Source organism: Pseudorasbora parva, chromosome 23, assembly GCF_024679245.1.
Source record: "Pseudorasbora parva isolate DD20220531a chromosome 23, ASM2467924v1, whole genome shotgun sequence".
NCBI classification, from domain to species: Eukaryota; Metazoa; Chordata; class Actinopteri; order Cypriniformes; family Gobionidae; genus Pseudorasbora; species Pseudorasbora parva.
The window spans coordinates 14996830-15015609 of NC_090194.1; the positions used below are offsets into that span (position 1 = coordinate 14996830).

Here is an 18780-nt window from a genome sequence, read left to right on the forward strand (position 1 = left end):
AGGTTCCCAGACGAATGCAAGCTAACGGTAATCTTAGTAAAGTAACTTTTATCAGTGCTATCGTTATTCTGTATATTGTACAACACCACTAGCGTAAGGCAAACAAATTATAATGCAATCAAAATATTAATCTCATGTTATCCGTCATAGAACACTGATTTATGTTATAAGGTAAACAATACTTTTTCATCATTGACGTGAGGAAAACTATCCTAGACGTCGTTCTAGTGTTATGCACAGCACACCATGATATAATTAGCCAAGCAACAATAAAACTTCCAATATACACAAATAGGCTGAATTAATATTACCTGTCGAGAAGAAAGCAGGCAACGTCGGCGTTCTTTTTAAAATCGTTGCTCCTCATGAGCTCTTTCCATCTTGGAAAGGCCACTCCAATATTTACTTTTGTCTTATTGATTTGCCCGTTGCGTTGCCGTCTTAACGTTAATTCTCTTTTCCGCTTCCTTGGCGACTCTGATACATATCCCGCAATGTTACTAGGTCCCCGACCCGGGTCGAATTCGGTAATCAATTCCGTGGTTGCTTTCACACAGGCGGCGATCTGGCAATGTTCCGGGAATATTGCGGGTCCGACGTTTAGTGTGAAAGGGGCTTAAGAGTGATCCTCCATCATCATATAGCAGCCTCAAGCAATCCCCCTCACATTCGACACAGTGCCATCGAGTATAAAAACGCGAAAAGCGAAGCTTGAATTTACGGGTATGTCCCTCTTTGGCAAATGTACTTTCAAGATGGAGGAGCAACATGGCGACCGCCATCCGAACCCTGAACACGTATGTATTTACAATGGTATATTATAAAATTACGAGAATGCATTATTACTTGAAAGAAGTAAATATACGTTAATGAGCACATATATTTTTGAAAGAACTAAGTGATGTTAGCTATGAATAAACTAAAACAGTTACACAGTGTAGCCTTAACATTTTAGCAATGTGCTAAATAAATATTTGCATAATTTGTAATTGATTAATTATTTGAAACTAATATTAATTTATGCAATTGCAATACCTTGATTTAAAAATAAATAAATTTACACAATCATGTCCATAATACAATGGCACTAATAATTGGCATAATTTCTTTCGGTGTTTTGGTTTTCGGCCTTGTCCTCATTTTTGGTTTCAAGAATTTTAAATTCGGTGCATCCCTAATTACAATGTCTGACAGGACAAGAAAGCTCATCTTTCTGAGGTGACACTTTATTTCATTATGAAATAACGTTAGAATAATGACACTGACATACAGCCTCACAGCTTCTCATAGGACCACAGATACTGAATCAGGAAAACAGATTTTTCTCAGGCACTCTTCACTTAAACTGTGTCTGACAGAAGAGTCAAAAGCATTAAAACACTTTTTCAAAATAAAAGTCTTGCATCAGAAAAACATTTACAATTATGTTGTTTCTTTTTGACTGCACACTGCAACTGGTTGAATAAAACTCCACTAGTCAACCTATCTAAACAACTAGTTGATTGTTGGACCTTCCTGTTGAACATACCTATTGTGTGTGGAGTAAAACTTCAAAACAGCACAAGTGCAGCTGTGTATTTATATCTTTGTGTGCTAATGAGTGTGTTGATAACCTGAGAACAGAGCAACTTTGAGTCACCGTAATACAGCCTGTGTCACTGGAGACTGTTTTGACTCCAATCACTGAGATGTGTGTGTGTGTGTGTGTTTGTAGGTCAGCCGAATACTCTACAGCTTTGCCACAGCTTTCCGCCGATCGGCCAATAAAGCGCCACTTGCAGCCAAGGCTCCGCCTCTTACGCCAGACAGCGATGTCTTCACCTTCACCGTCAGTCTGGAGATCAAAGAGGATGATGGGAAGGGCACATTTAGGTAAATCGCTTTGCATCTGTCCCTCTATTAAAGTTCATTCAGGTCTCCGGATTCCTCCCCGTACACATCTGCGTTTAACCCTGGAGGTCTCATCTCTAACTGCATAATTGAATTAGGTGATATGTTCTGGTATCCAGCCTTCAGAAGTCATCTGCTGTTTTGATGAAGGAAACGATAAAAATAGAAAAATCTGCAGTTCCTCCACCTTTTCTTCTCTTTCTCTGAAGTGTCGACACATGCTTCCTGTAATTTATCATCCCTTACATCTTCGCCTCATTCCTCCGCCCTACACAGAGTTCTATTAACGCAAATTTGCTGCAGACCTGTGCTGTAAAGCAGTGGAGAGATCTTGCTTTAGAGAAAACATTTCCTTTCTTGACTTGTTAACATCTGTAAAAAAGCATTGTTAAGAGTAACACATACTGACACACAGCTCCCTATGTGTGGAATATTATAATTTTAACATTAATTATAATATTACAATTAAATTAAAAATAGAGGCGTTTGTAAACTGTTTAGTTGAATATAGTGTGTTTACCCTTGCTTTTTTAATGCTGCACAGAAAAGGAAAAAAGAGAGAAAAGTATTTAAGGAAAGGGCTAAAGTGCCCAAAATAACCTCAGTGTCTCCATCAGCATGAGCTTGATGCTCCAGAGAGACTGTCCCTGTTATAAATGGACTGTAAGTCACTTCGGATGAAGACAACAGGAAAAAAATGACAGAATTACCTTGGACTCTCTCTTGGGATGCAAGAGAAAAAGTTTTAGTGTGTGTGTGTGTGTGTGTGTATATATATATATATATATATGTATGTGTATGTATGTATGTACAGTGAGGAAAATAAGTATTTGAACATCCTGCTATTTTGCAAGTTCTCCCACTTAGAAATCATGGAGGGGTCTGAAATTGTTATCGTAGGTGCATGTCCACTGTGAGAGACATAATCGAAGAAAAAATGTATGATTGTATGTAGGGCTGGGCGATAAAACGATAACGATAATTATCATATAACTTTCCTCGATAAAACGATAACAACAGTTCGATAAATTCTCGATATAATGCTTACACGCTATGCGTAATGCTGCGCATGCATATTGGATACCGGGCTTCTGGGTGCTGCACGCGCTATTGTTTACAGTCAGTGACTGACAGGCTTGGAGGATCGGAGTGAAGTGGAGCAATAAAAATGAGAAATAGTGAAGAAAACTCAGAGCTCACGACCAGCTCGGAGGACACAGATATCGTTGACAAGTTAGTTCGCTCAACTTCAGTGGTTTGGAGATAATTTGACGATCCCATCCGACATAAAACAGTGACTTACGTGGACTGTTTATCAATACCATAGGTTCACCACACGGAATTTAATTATTAAATTATCATGCTTCTTTCGAAGTTCTTCCATATAACATCGAGCCCAGCACAGCGGTAAATCTACATTAACTTAATTCACATTACACGACGTGTGAGTGTGAGTGTGAGTGTGAGTGTGAGTGTGAGTGTGAGTGTGAGAGAGAGATGCACAGTGGACCTGTTTTTTTGCCCGTTTGCGTTTACTACTTACACAATGTCGTAATGCTGCAGTTACCACAGCCACCTGGAGTTGGTATGGCTTACCCCACCAGAGGTGAAGGGCTGGGTGTTTGCAGTTTACCTTGTAGAGTTGTTCCTGTTTGCCGGCAAGCCCGGGGACTGATGAAATGATTGGAGTACAACGCTGGCCAACTTACAGTCAAAGTGATGTTTATTCAGACAGCTGTCGCTACACACGTGCACCAAATTAAATTCCAAACAAAAATAAAGAAATAAACAAAATACTCAAATTAAACAACACAGAACATTAATACATGTGCTGAGAACAGCAAACTAGGCATTAGGCTTCACCTCACAGCATAGCCATACATGCTACAGCCCTTGGACTGTCTCTGGCCCCACTTCCTGAACCTACAAACACTCATGCTGCGTCCCAATTCGCCTACTTATACTACGTCCTAAAAGTATGTACTCTTTTTGTGAAGAAAAAGTATATACTTTTGAGTGTGTAGCAGAAAAGTATGCAAGCTTCGGGACATACTACTTCGCCATCTTTAACGGACTCTGTCGCTTAGTTACGTGCATCCCGTCACCGTTTATCTGCCCTGTCAATCATCGTCAGATTCGTCACAGTTCAAATCCTCCACATTCAGATTAATCTCTTACCGTATCAGAGAGAAATGTAGCCGCTCATTGTTCTGCCATTTGTGGGTCTTTAATGCAGAGACTCTCCTCATGTGTTTGCAGTTTAAATATAATGATGCATTTAAAAGTTAATGGCCAAACGTGTCATTTCAAAAGTTCTCAATGCTGCTGCAGGTGAAATATAATGTGGACAACACTGAATAAATATATTTTTGTATATGGTGCCCTAGAATGATTTAAAACAAAGTTTTTAAATTTTTCTCAGATATCTACATAGAGGGTATGTGGCTTATTTAACATCAAAAATTGTCCAGATACGGTTTTGCAAAGTCCATTTACAACCCTATAAATTGTCCCTAGAATGTAGTGCTCTGTTTTTGCCTTATTTGGAAGGGTTGTGAATATTAATGCAGAGTTCTGTTCTGATTGGCTGTTTCAATGCACGGCTCAATGACAGCTAACACATCTATACCATCCGTCATGGCAATGATTTGACAAATATAGCTTCTTAACTTTGAATCGCGAACTGAACTGGGTAGCACATAAATATGTTGTTTGTACAGTAATGTTACAGTTTGACAGTAAAATACTGATTGAAAGGTCAAATTATTTAGCCAAACACATTAATGTAGAAGCCACTCAAAATAGTCAGTGTCATTTTTACTATTTACCTGCTGCAAAATAATCATACTGCAGTTCTAAAAAATGTATATTTATTTAACAAATTGACTAGAAGCCTTTTCAAATGACTATCAGACTCAGAATTTTTAGGATCAGATCGGTTCTAAAAAAGTGGTGTCAGTACATCCCTAGTTTTTACTGCATTTCTGGTCAAATAAATGCAACATGGTGAGACTTAAAGTCTTACCAAAAATCTTACTAGCTGCAGTTGACTAATAACTTTTTCAAATTTTATTTCACTGAATTACTTCAAGGTTTTATCTTCAATTTATGATAATAATTGTATGAGCATCTAATGAGAATCACCCTTGAGAATATTTTTTTACAGAAAATATGCTTGTGTAATCAAAATAATAACTAAATCTTTTTATGTTGAGGTGAAATCTGAGCGATTCACCCAAGCAATTGTTTGAAAACTCTCTTTGTGTCCATCAGTGCCGTATCAAAGGACAAGGACAGACAGAGCTTCAAACTGCGGCCAGGCATGGACAAAAAGATAGTGATCTACGTTCAGCAGACGTCCAACAAAGAGTTGGCTATCGAGAGGTACGTGCTTTGCAGAGTGACACAGGGTGTCTCCACTGAGAGGACATCCTCTTCCAGAAGAGCCCCATGTCTCCCATAACAACCAATAATTCATTCATTAATGTTAAACATGTGCTGAATTATGTGTTTTCTGAGCTCAAGTGTTCCTTTCGGGCCATGAGAAAATGGAGGATGGTTTTTCTCCATGGTGACTGATGTTGTGTTGAACTGAAGCCAACCCTGCCTGAATGCACAGCTGTGCTTTTCTGTTTATATAGGTTTTCTCAGGCTCAGCACCCTCAAATGGCTGTGCGAAGCTTTACAGTTAATATGTGTAGTTCCTCTGCGGTTCTGTTCCAGTGAGAAATGTGTTTGTGTTTCAGGTGTTTTGGTCTGCTCTTGAGCCCAGGGAAGAACGTAAAGAACAGTAATATGCACCTGCTGGACCTGGTAGGTGATGTAAGACAAACCTGAATCTCTAGTTTTGGATTAGCTTAACTTATCTGTACTATTATCTTTCCTCGATCAATGAATTACTTGATACAATTAGTTTCTTTATAATGCTTTATAGCAGTGGTTCTCAACTGGTTTGGCCATGGGACCCACATTTTCCGTGGTCATTAAGCAGTGACTAAAATTTGTACGAATTTTAACCAATGCTAATTTATTTCTCGAAAATGGTTGTTACACACAAGTACTTAAAGGGATAGTTCACCCATAAATCAAAATGGTATGTTTATCTGCTTACCACCAGAGCATCCAAGATGTAGGTGTGTTTGTTTCCTCAGTAGAACACAAATTAAGATTTTTATCTCCAACCGTTGCACTGTGCCAGTCATATAATGCTTGTCAATGGGGTCACAATAAGAGTAAAAACACATATACATACACATCCATATTAAACCCTGCGGCTCGTGACGATACATTGATGTCTTAACACGAAACAATCGTTTCTGCGAGAAGTTTTTTACCTCATAGCAGACGAATCTCATCTAACATTCCCAATGCCATTACTTCCGCCGGACAAGGTCAAAACCCGGATCGGTCGAATGAGGCATCTATGTACACATAACGATGATCGCGTCATTTTGACCTTCTTCGCCGGAAGTAATGGCATTGGGAGTACTGGATGAGATTCGTCTGATATGAGGTAAAAAAATACCATAAATACTGTTCGGTTTCTCGCAGAAACCAATCGTTTCGTGTTTTAGGACATCAATGTGTCGCCATGAGCCACAGGGTTTAAAGGGTTAGTCCACCCAAAAATGAAAATTCTGTCATTAATTACTTACCCTAATGTCGTTCAACACCCGTAATACCTCCGTTCACCTTCAGAACACAAGTTAAGATATTTTTGTTGAAATCCGATGGCTCAGAAAGGGGTCCATTGTCCACAATGACATTTTTCTCTCTCAAGACCCATAAAAGGCACTAAAGACGTCGTTACAAATCTCACTACAGTGGTTCGAAAATAAATTTATGCAGCGACGGAATTAGTTTTGTGTGCAAAAAAACGAAATAACAGCTTATAGTGATGGGATGATTATTTTTTGCATTTTTGCCTTTTTATTATGATAAGACAGAGAGTAGACAGGAAGCGAAGTGAGAAAGGGGAGAAAGGTCCGCGACAGCCATTAGGATTGTTTGTGATTTGTATTTTTGTGAATTAGGAGTCCTTTTGACTACTCCTAAAGTTTCACAGATTTAGGAGATCGTTTTAGAGCTAAAATACTTTGTAAAATACTCTTAGATCAAAGAATTAAGAGTTCTAAAATTAGGACTGACATGCTCATTATTTTTAAGGGTGGCTCCTAAATCTGCAATTTAGGAGCTACTTTTAGCCTTTAGATGTTTTGTGAATATGGCCCCTAAATTAACAAATTGTTGTTAAAAAGCAAAATTCTAATTAATTCTACCAATGTCATTTTATTTATTCATTTATTTTTTGTAACTAATAAACTTCTCTATTTTGAGAAAATAAAATACAAATAAATACAAATAGAGTCCGCATCCACATCATTTACTTTTCCCTGCACATCCTTCACAGATTTTTGGATTTGTAAAATTGTATGAATGACAAACTCCCATTTCTGTGGAAATCGGTGTTCAGTGACTGGGTAATCTGGCATTAGGGGCAAACAATGATAGACGCAAGACAACTGGCCAAACATTTCTTTGGGACAAACAGACAACAAAATGTTTTGGTTAAATACGTCATGTAGCTACAACCAAACTGGAACATTTTAGTTCTGAAACCGCTTTTGCTTGGCCTGTGTCATGATGTTTTCATGAGTCTGGAAGTGTTGTCCTTCATCATGTTAGTTTTCCAGACAATGCCAGCGATCAGGAGTTAAGATCAAGATTTTGGCTGGGACTGCCCTCAGTTGGTTAATTCATCGTGAATGAACCACAGCTACAAATGAAGTTCCTGTGAACTCATGATTATGTTTGACTTTATATTTGTTTTATCCTCTCTTTCTCTTGGCTCTCCTCACCTAACCTCCGCCCATCTGTTAGGAATCAATGGGCAAGAGTTCTGATGGGAAGTCTTACATCATCACAGGGAGCTGGAATCCCAACACTCCTCAGTTTCAGGCTGTGAATGAGGAGACGCCTAAAGGTACAGATACATGCACATGCTCAGTTTGCTGGAGATTGTTCCAAGTCATTGTTTGAGGTCTTCTGATATTTTTGGAATATTGTCATTTCAACCATAAATCTGAAGAAATTTTATTTATGTGCCCCAAAAATTCTGGAACATTCTTCCTATTGAAATCAGACTGGTTTCAAACATTCAGATTTTTAAATGACACTCTTAAAATGCTGCTGGCAGTGAATTTAGAACAGCTAAGAGGCGATGTTAAAACCCCCTTAGCTGTTCTAATTTCACTGTAAACAACAGCTTCAAAGGGCTTATTGCTTTACTTTTACATTATTGTGAATGACATTATGTATGAACTCAACAAATATGAGTACGCTTTGATAACTGTACTGTTCTTTTATGTTTATGACACAGATAAATTCATGTACATGACGACGGCGGTGGACCTGGTGATCACAGAGGTGGAGGAGCCTGTGAGGTTCCTGCTGGAGACGCGCGTTCGAGTGTGCTCACCCAACGAGAGGCTCTTCTGGCCCTTCAGCAAACGCAGTTACACAGAGACCTTCTATCTCAAACTCAGACCGGTGAGGACGAGCACAGATCAGGGCTTTTTACTCGACTGTTTGGCTGAAGAACCAAAGAATCTCAAAACTGCCTCAAAACCCACTGAGCTAAATACAATTAAGTTAAAGGGTTAGTTCACCCAAAAATGAAATTGATGTCATTAATTACTCACCCTAATGTTGTTCCACACCGTAAGACCTCCGTTCATCTTCAGAACACAGTTTAAGATATTTTATATTTAGTCTGAGAGCGTATGACAGTGTAGGCACACTATACTGTCCATTTCCAGAAAAGGAATAAAAACATCATCAAAGTAGTCCATATGTGACATCAGTTAGTTAATTAGAATCTCTGGAAGCATCGAAAATACATTTTGGTCCAAAAACCACAAAAACTACGACTTCATTCAGTATTTTCTTCTCTTCCGTTTGGTTTTCAGTCCTCAAATAAAGATTCAAACAGTTGTGAATCAGCGTATTGATTCATGATTCGTATCGCCAATGTCACGTGATTTCAGCAGTTTGACACGCGATCCGAATCATGAATCCAATACGCTGATACACAACCGTTTGAATCTTTATTTGAGGATTGAAAACAAACAGGGAAGAGATGTATGATATTCCACAGAGGCATCCTGCTTTCACTGCTGCTGTCGTCATCGTGTAAAGCCCGCCCCAATGTTTCTGATTGGTGCTGTGATTTTGACGGACTGGAAATGTGTTTGAATGAGCTCTTTGCCAGACTACTTGCAGATCAAATCTAAATTTGCCGGAAGTTGTCTGGGTTTTCCCAGGCTATATGGAGACAGTTTTTAAAAGTTTTGTGTGTAACTGTGCCTTAACTCTCCTCTCAGATGGACAACAAGGAGAGGAAGAGTAACTCAGACACACTGTATGAAGTGGTGAGTCTAGAGAGCGAGACCGAGAGAGAGAGGAGGAAGACCACAGCGAGCCCCGGCATCCTGCCGCCCGGCCCTCATGGCTCTATGGTGCCCTCCCCGCCTGAGGATGATGAGGAGGAAGGTGAGCGGCCTCCGTTTTCATTCACATCATCATATACATAACCTCAAGAGTCCTCCTGGAATTCATATATTTTAGCATGTGTGGAGATTTTACTGAATCTCAGAAGCTTGTAACATCTTTCTGGCTCTTTTTCTCCCACTATCCTCGCAGATAATGATGAGCCGTTGTTGAGTGGCTCTGGAGACGTGTCTAAGGAATGTGGCGAAAAAATTCTGGAAACTTGGGGAGATTTACTGTCTAAATGGTGAGTGCTTTGAAAACAAGTGAAGGCTTAGGGCTGAAATGTGTGAAAGTGAAGAAATTGAACAGTAATATGAAAAATATTATTATTATTAAATATATTACTATACTGGTAACTTAACAATAAGAATTCATTTTTAACATTAGTTAACTACAAAGTTAACTTGAACTAACAATGAACAATGCTTCTACAGCATTTATTAATCGTAGTTAATGTTAATCTCAACATTTGCTAATAAATGTTTTTATATTTAAAGTTGTATTTTTAAACATTAGTTAATTCACTTTGAACTATTGTTAACATTTTTATTAAATAATTGTTTTTATTAAATATTTTATAAAATAATTGTTGACATTTTTATTAAATAACTACAAAGGGATAGTTCACCCAAAAGTAAAAAATACCCTGTGATTATAGAATTACTTTTAAAGCCATCCTAGACATATATGACATTCTTCTTTCAGACGAATAAAATTTGAGTTACATGAAAAATGTCCTGGCTAATCCAAGCTTTATAATTGCAGCCCAGAATTTGAAGACCAAAAAAGTGCACCCATCCATTGGAATATTTTCTAGGTAGGGCTGTGTTTAATATAAAAAAAGGTAACAGGAGGAAAACATATTAAGCCAGAACATATTTTGAAGACTTGAAGGATATTTTAAATAAAGATAATTGTTTTACCAAAATCAGGAGTAAGTTAGAGGATGATTCTCACAAACATTTTCAGCAAGCCTTTTTCCAAGGTAAATTAAAAACTAAATTTAATAAAATAAACATTACATCTGTGTGTGTGTGTGTGTGTTTGCTGAAAATTTTCCTCTAACTTCCTGAATTTGGTAAAACACTTATCTTTATTTAAAATTTGCTTTAAGCCTTCAAAATATGTTCTGGCGTAATATGTTTTCCTCCTGTTACCATTTTTTTTTTTTTTTTTTACTAAACATAGCCCTACCTAGAAAATGTTCCAATGGATGGGTGAATTGATATTGGCATACAGATCCATTCATAAATGCGCTGAGTATGGTGATCTGGATGCTGCTCGAGATCATCAGTGAACAGTTCCTCTGTCAGATTGAGTGTTTGTCTCTGCTTGAGTAACTGATGCCCATATGTACATAAACACCACTGACCCTTGCAAACTCCTAAATAAAACACTCACCAGACATGCTAGCATACTGAAATGTGATCGTGGAAAAACTAGCAGAGCGCATATGTAACCATTTCTTCTTCTCGACAATCTCAGAGCGGGATTCGAACCGAGATCTCTGCTAACAAGACGGAAATAAGGCATTAGCATGATCACATCCAGCTGCTTTAGTAGCTTGGGATTAGGGCTGCACGTTTTCAAGTTTTTCATTAACCGTTAACCGATGCCCTTAGCGGTTAATACTCGGTTAACCATAGTGTGTGTCAGGGTTATTATTTTTAGTTTATTAATTTGACGACCACCATCTCCGTAGTGAACGGGCCTATATAGAGAAATGCACATCACGGATTACATAATCGGAGAGTAGCCTATTTCTTTTCGTTTTAAATTGTTAAAAGACATTTCAATTTTCTTAAGATCTATTTCATGTCTGCGAGGCGTACGCTGAGTTTCGTTAAATTAGGATGAGATGCGCTCCAGTTCACGAGTAATGCGAGTGGCCGCGAGGGCGCCGGCACGATTAGAGCATGTAGTAAAATATGCAGTCGAGAATGATTCACACAGACACTGTGTGACTCGCGCGGCTGAGCCTCTCCCGGCAGAGAGTTCAAGCATCTGTGGACTCGTCCCTGCAGCTCTGGCCATCTTGCTTTCAGTCCGCGATTAGCTTTTTTGTTTTCTTCATTACAGTTAAAGTAACGTCTGCTTTTCTCTAGTCATTCACAAGTTTCTCACTTCAAACTTTCTTTCTTCTGCTCCGTTATGCACAGCACGCGCGGCTCGCGCTCTGCTTCTGCCCTAATGCGACTTATGTTATTTTCCTCTTCATGACGCATATTTTGACTGATGCGACTCATACTCCGGAGCAACTTATAGCCTGAAAAATGCGGTAAGCACTGCATTGCAATACTTGCATTTTGCCCCGTCACTCTCATTTTTAAAGTGCTCCCACGCTTTCTTTGCCCGCTTCATTGCCCGCTTAGAAAGCTGGTCATGACTTCTTCTTGTGGATATTACAAATGTCTGGGAGCGCTCTGGCGGTCTCTAGGGGTGCAAACATATATTACAACTAAATTCAAGGCACGTCATTGACGCCACTTAACCGAGCAAAATGTTTCACTCGGTTACGCAATTTCTAACGGTTAATCGGTCAATCGGTTAACCATGGACACCCCTACTTGGGATAATAAAATAATCGCGACTTATCGGACTAGCTTTGAGCTCGCTAATTGGCTACAGTTTATGTCAAACATTCATATGTTAAATAAATGATTGGCTAAGCTGCTACACAGACCCCCGATTGCACCCTCTATTGGCCAGCACTGTATAAAGTTTTAAAGGTGTCATGAACTCACTTAAAAAAAAAAAAAAGAGTCAACTAATGACGTTCCTGTGGTTTTTACATTCAAAAACATCATAACTAATAAGTTATAGGCTATTTTCTACACTGGTTTTGAGGCTCTTTCCTGAACGCTGGGTTTTGATGGGCGTGCCGCACTGGAGACTTGGAAATAAACGCCCACGGCTAGGATATGATAAGATTAGCATATTTTATGAGCTTCAGCTCCCCTGTCAGTTCAGTTCACATGAGGGAGGGATTGTTTTGAAAGCGGCAACCGGAATGATTCTCTCGATCACAGGACTTGTAAGCGTCTTTATCAAAACAAACAGAATGATTTATTTCTCATCCACCTGCGATTGATTCGAATAATATTTTTGGCCTGTAATTAGTAATTTATAATATTACTTGGCCTGTCCGATCGGTGGATATAAGCGTGAACCGCGCGCGCACACACACACACACACACACGTGCACACGCGTGCCCAGATCAAAAAAGGAGTATTATTTTACTATTTGTGATTCGCTGGCCTGCCGATGGGCTTAGGTTTTGTTTGAAGTCTGGAAAACACATAGCCCCGGGACTACTATTACATATAAAAAATACTTTTGACTTACATAAATGGTGTGTTGCACCATTCCTGTTGGATCTAGTCTTTACAAACGATTCCGCAGTGAAATGAAAGGAACACGTGTGTCTTCCCCACGTGAGCTGGAATTTAATTAAAAATAAATGAAGTATCACACATTCCTATTATTAGAATCCGAAGAAAGCTTATGCAGCGACTGTGTTCTTCCACAAACAGGAATAGCGCAACATCTTGCTATTTTCTTCGGCACGTGTATTGCTGCTGGCTAGCACGATCCGAACAGCTTTGAGTCGGTGGGCGGGGCTACTGAATAACACATGCTTATTATTCTGTAGAGGCGGTGTTTCGCTACACGATGACGTCAGGATGTTTATATTATAAAGCTCGGAAGAACCAGACATTTTTTTAATATAACTGATTGTATTCGTCTGAAAGAAGAATTTCATGTACATGCAAACATGTCAATTATGGAATAATTTTCATTTTTGTGTGAACTATCACTTTAAATACAAAGATAACATGAACTAACAATGAACAATGTTTCTACAACATTATTTAATGTTAATCTCAGTATTTACTAATACATTTGTTACATCCAAAGTTGTATTTGTTAGCATTAGTTAATTAGTGAACTAACATCAACATTTTTATTAAATAACATTAACAAAATGTAATAAATGCTAGACACATGATGGAGCATGTATACTACTTTTCAAAAGTTTGGGGGTTGGTTAGTTTTTTGAAAGAGTCTCTTGTGCTTTACTAAGACTGCATTTATTTGATCAAACATACAGTAGAAACATAATCCTACAGAAATCATTCTAATATGCTGATTTATTGCTCAATAAATATTTCTTATTACTATCAATATTGAAACCCATTCATATTTGTGTAAAAATCGATGCAATATTCTTTGAATATAAAGTTCAAAAGATTTGCATTTCTTTACTCTTACTTTTGATCACAGTAATCAGTACTCACAGTGACCCCAAACCCCACCAAAAGTGTTTAAAAAGTATTTTATAATTATAATATATTAGGTGTTAATTTTAGACCCTGCCAAGCCACAGGTGTAATTTTATGAAACTATTTGCTGGTAAAATTATTCTTTGAGCCAAAATACTGTTGTTTAAGAGCCGCGGGTCGAATAAAAAAGCTTGAAAAGATTCCTGTAGAGATTAATTGTTGCACATTAGCATATGCACTTTTAGATTAGAGGTTGTCTTGTTAGCCTCTTTCTTCCTGACAGCGTTGAACTGCTGCCTTGCATGCAGAGAAGCACTATAAAACAGGCCGAGAATCAAAAGGTCTGTCCCACACAGTCTTTTTTTTTTCTATCTCAAACCAAAAAATTTCTTTACATGTGCTCGCACTCACACACACACACACCATTTCTAATTTAAGAACTCATTCATGGGAGGGAAATGAGAGAGATATTTTAATGTGGAGCAGTAGAAGAGACTGGAGGAGGAGGGAATGGTCAAATACAGATAAGGGTCTTATTAAGATTATTTCTCGCTCCCATTACTCTTATTGTTGTTAATCAAAACCTCGAGATGAATTCAATTAAAAATCCCAGGAATTTAATTACAAGCTTGTGACTGTCTCTGCACCCTGAAGAACACAGCTGTGTCTTTGTGTGTTGTGCTCACATCTGCATCTACTCCCTAATTTTCCTCCCCTTTAAGCCCTTGGCTTTCCTTGTTTGGAAGCTGAGATTTACAGTCATTCTGTTGTTAAAGGGGTCATGGCATGGATTTTTAATTATTTTATTATGTGCCTTGAGGTTCGCTACTTAATGTTTTAATATATATATATATTGTGTGTGTGTTGTGTGTGTGTGTGTGTGTGTGTGTGTGTGTGTGTGTGTGTGTGTGTGTGTGTGTGTGTGTGTGTGTGGAAAAACAATTATTTTCAAGCTTCACTCTGACCTCTTCATTCTGAGATTATGAATTTTTTTAATGGCCAGCTCCTACTGTTATGATTAGCTACTGCACACGATTAAGTGTTTTGAAGACATTACCCATATAAAACTATAATTTCCAGACAAAGCATTATGAAATCATTTACTTACGGTTTGTGATGCAGCTGCTGTCAGATCCAAATACAATCACCTGCTTCGTCTTTCAACAAACGATTCTTTGCGAACTCTATTACACTCTGCCTCGTTTACAAAACAAAATGCTCCGAGCAAACATCTTTTGACATGATCCAGGACACCAATAAAATAAACTATCCACTTGTTTCCATCGCTGGGATCCTTCTGAAGTCATACGAGCTGTTTAAACTGGACTTGTCAAAGCAACATTCTTTCGCTCTTTTTTTTTTTTCAGGTTATCTACAGGCTCAAAATGTGTGAAGTATGTCAGAAATTGAACACGCATCTGTATACTGTATACAGTGTAGACAGCATCTGTGATTATAATGGGTTCTATTTGCTTTTGATGCGACACTCCCGTCCAGAGTAAGCAAATGCCAGCGCTTAAAGGGTTAGTTCACCCAAAAATGAAAATTATTTCATTAATTTCTCACCCTCATGTCGTTAGACACCCGTAACACCTTTGTTCATCTTCGGAACACAAATGAAGATATTTTTGTTGAAAGCTGATGGCTGAGAAAGGCTTCAGAAAGGCCTCCATTGGCATTCAGTACATTCCCACTCACAAGACCCTTAAAAGGCACTAAAGACGGCGTTACAAAGTCCATCTCACTACAGTGGCTGTACAATAATATTACAATGCGATGAAAATAGTTATTGTGTGCACAAAAATCAAAATAACGACTTTATCCACCAAGTTATTGACGTGAACTCGACCCATGCGCCAGAATATAAAGCAGATCCGCCGTTCAGATGACCCGAAGAAGAGGAGCGCCGCTATCGCATGAGTTCCAGGTGAGTTCACGTCCGAGACCTACACGGAAGACAATAACTTGGCGGATAAAGTCATTATTTTGATTTTTTTTTTTTGCGCACAAAAACTATTCTTGTCGCCTGGTAAAATTATTGTACAGCCACTGTAGTGAGATGGACTTTGTAACGCCGTCTTTACTGCCTTTTATGGGTCGTGAGTGGGAATGAACTGAATGCCAATGGAGGCCTTTCTGAAGCCTTTCTCAACCATCAGCTTTTAACAAAAATATCTTCATTTGTGTTCCGAAGATGAACGAAGGTGTTACGGGTGTCCAACGACATGAGGGTGAGTAATTAATGAAATAATTTTAATTTTTGCCTTTAAGTGGCTGAACCCTTTAAGTGGCTGAATGCCAGTGGGCGGATCCTGTGGTGCAATGATGTAATGCAGCATACAGATGTGCGTTCAGTTTCTGAACTATTCATCAATGTCTTGCTCTGGAGGCATTTATATGCAAATGTATTTTCCTGTATGACATCACAGATCCCTCAATATCAAAACAGGCCATTTTTTTTTAGAGTTGGATTAAATGCTTTATTTTAAAGCTATGAAACATTTAATGGTACAAAGACCTCTTATACAAGATCAATGCAAATTAGATTTTTTGTTAATATTTTAGTAGTAAGTGTCTTTCATAATTTAATTTATACTGAGTAATTGACACACCTGTGAACATCCTCATTCCTTCTAAACTTCTCTAGTTTGGAAAATGATCCGTAATTATGAAAAATACTGGCAGTGTAAATACAATGTGAGTCACACTTGCCTGTGGTTGCCTAAGTGTTTTTGAGTGTTTCAATAGTCTTCTGGAGGTTGCTTGTCCCAAAGGATTCCACCTTAGAAGCTGATTATTAACTTTTCAAACTAGGTTCGCAAGGGGAGTGATATTGAGTTCAAAGTTATTTAAATACATAAAAATTACTATATAATAATCAATTCACAGTTCTCACACATGCCACTTCTGAATAAAATCCTTTGTTTTAGATGAATAGGTCAAATAAGTGACTGTGCAGCTGCTGGAGTTAGTGCTTCCTGGTTCAAGAACATTTGGTTTAAGGGGCCGATGCATATTGTATTAATAAACACTATTTCCTAGAAGAAAGGATTCTACTGACTCTTTATTTGCACAGCACGTGTTTCACGCATATGACAGTATAATGTCATGTCATTAAACAATGTGTTGCACTGAACAAAGTTCTTCTTATTGGAGGAAACAGTTTGTAGTTATAATCGCAATTGAGTTTGTCAGTTTTGAGTGATTGGCAGAATAATATCAGTGGTAAAAATCCCAGAGGGAAGGTTTGTGCACACTACAACACAGTGGAAGTATGCACTTTCCTTTTAATCAGCAAGGAAAATGGGCACCAGTGACATTTAAAACATTCCATAAACAAATACAAATAAATGCTGGAAAACGTGCAGCCCACTTCAGAGATTGTGCCTCTAGCAGGTTAACATTGTCTTATATAAGCATGTATTTAGTAAAAGCTCCTATATGGAATAAATTACACACCAGAATGTCACATCTGTCTGTGTGGCAGAGTGAGTATCGCTAATTCCATGTAATAATATTAACTATTTTTTTATAGATACATTTCTTGGTGAGTGTAAGTGTTTCTTTCAAAAACATTAAAACATCTTACCAACCCCAAACTTTTGAACATTAGTGTAATATTCTGCTTGACAGTTTTCTCACACAGTATACATGTTGTTTTGGACCCCAATGTCTTTCATTGCATGGACAAAAACATACTGTTTGATCAATCTGTTTTGCAATTCTTGATGATTTTCTTGCACAATTGACGCTTTTCTTTCGGTGAATTGCTAGAACTGGTGCAAAAATATAAACATTGCTTACCATATGCTTTCTTAACTGCTGTTTTCTTGCAACTGTTTCGTTGTGTTTATTTTGTTAGAGGAAAGAAAATGACGCGCACGCACACATCGACTACTGGAATTTTGGTATTGTGACATCCCTCGATGTTGGTTAACAGTATGATTTAGCAGTGTGATATACTGCAAAGTATTTCCAACTTATTTTTACTTCTATGTGAAGAATGATAAAAAACTTCACTGTGACTATATCAGAGCATTGAATCACACTCCGTCTCTTATATGTTACGTGTGCACGAGCACAATCAATAAGGTATTGGCTGCAGTTTACTTAACGGCCACGGGTGTCGCTAATACCCAGGGTTTGTGAATTCTACATATTTGACCCTGGACCACAAAACCAATCATAAATTGCACAGGTATATTTGTGACAGTAGCCAACAATACATTGTATATGTCAGAATTATTGATTTTTCTTTTATGACAAAAATCATGATGATATTGGGTAAAGATCATGTTCCATGAAGATATTTTGTAAATTTGCAAATATTTCAAAAAAGGATTTTTAGTTGTAGTATGCGTTGCTAAGGGCTTTAAAGGTGATTTGCTCAATTTCAAATGGACTCTTATTACTGGTTTTGTGGTCCAGGGTCACATATAATTTATTTTGGCGGAATTTCATGAGCAAAAAAATTACATTGTCAATAGTTTATCTATGATCTATGAAGCACATAAAATTTGCTGAACAACGGTAAATATCACCACACCTAAAAAATAAATAAATAAATATATAAATAAAGATAACATTGTATTAATACGAAGTTACAAATTTGCAAATCATGCAAAAATATCCTCATTGTTTCACAGTGCAGACACAACACGGACTGTCTTAAGTGTGTGTGTGTGTGTGTGTGTGAGTGTGGTAAATAATTTGTAACCATGAGTCCCTGTTGGTTTTGTACTGTTTCAGGCATCTTAACTTGGCTGTGCGACCCAAACAGCTGCCGGCACTGGTCCGCAGTGGTGTACCAGAGGCCTTGAGAGGGGAGGTGTGGCAGCTACTGGCCGGATGCCATAACAATGACCATCTGGTGGAGGAGTACCGTACCCTTATCACTAAGGTAGGCATACAGTTCCCATCCTCTTTTTCATTGCACCAGAGGCACATTTCATCAAATAATGCAAAGCAAAGCACTGACTCTAATGCATCTTCTCCATTATCAGTGTTTTGTTTGCTTGTATTAGAGGTTTTTATTAGCTTAATGAATAATTCATC

At 38.1% G+C, this 18780-nt stretch overlaps 1 protein-coding gene across 2 annotated transcripts in view; it reads left to right on the forward strand.

The window, feature by feature from the left end:
* Positions 1-18780, forward strand: part of LOC137062046 (rab GTPase-activating protein 1) — a 124037-nt gene that overhangs the window by 44084 nt on the left and 61173 nt on the right. For both annotated transcript variants that reach the window (XM_067432809.1, XM_067432810.1), the window contains 8 exons: positions 1715-1872; positions 5164-5274; positions 5637-5703; positions 7771-7873; positions 8270-8439; positions 9273-9441; positions 9592-9685; positions 18475-18625. In XM_067432809.1, the coding sequence (XP_067288910.1) occupies positions 1715-1872; positions 5164-5274; positions 5637-5703; positions 7771-7873; positions 8270-8439; positions 9273-9441; positions 9592-9685; positions 18475-18625 (1023 nt within the window). The remainder of the gene's footprint in view (positions 1-1714; positions 1873-5163; positions 5275-5636; positions 5704-7770; positions 7874-8269; positions 8440-9272; positions 9442-9591; positions 9686-18474; positions 18626-18780) is intronic.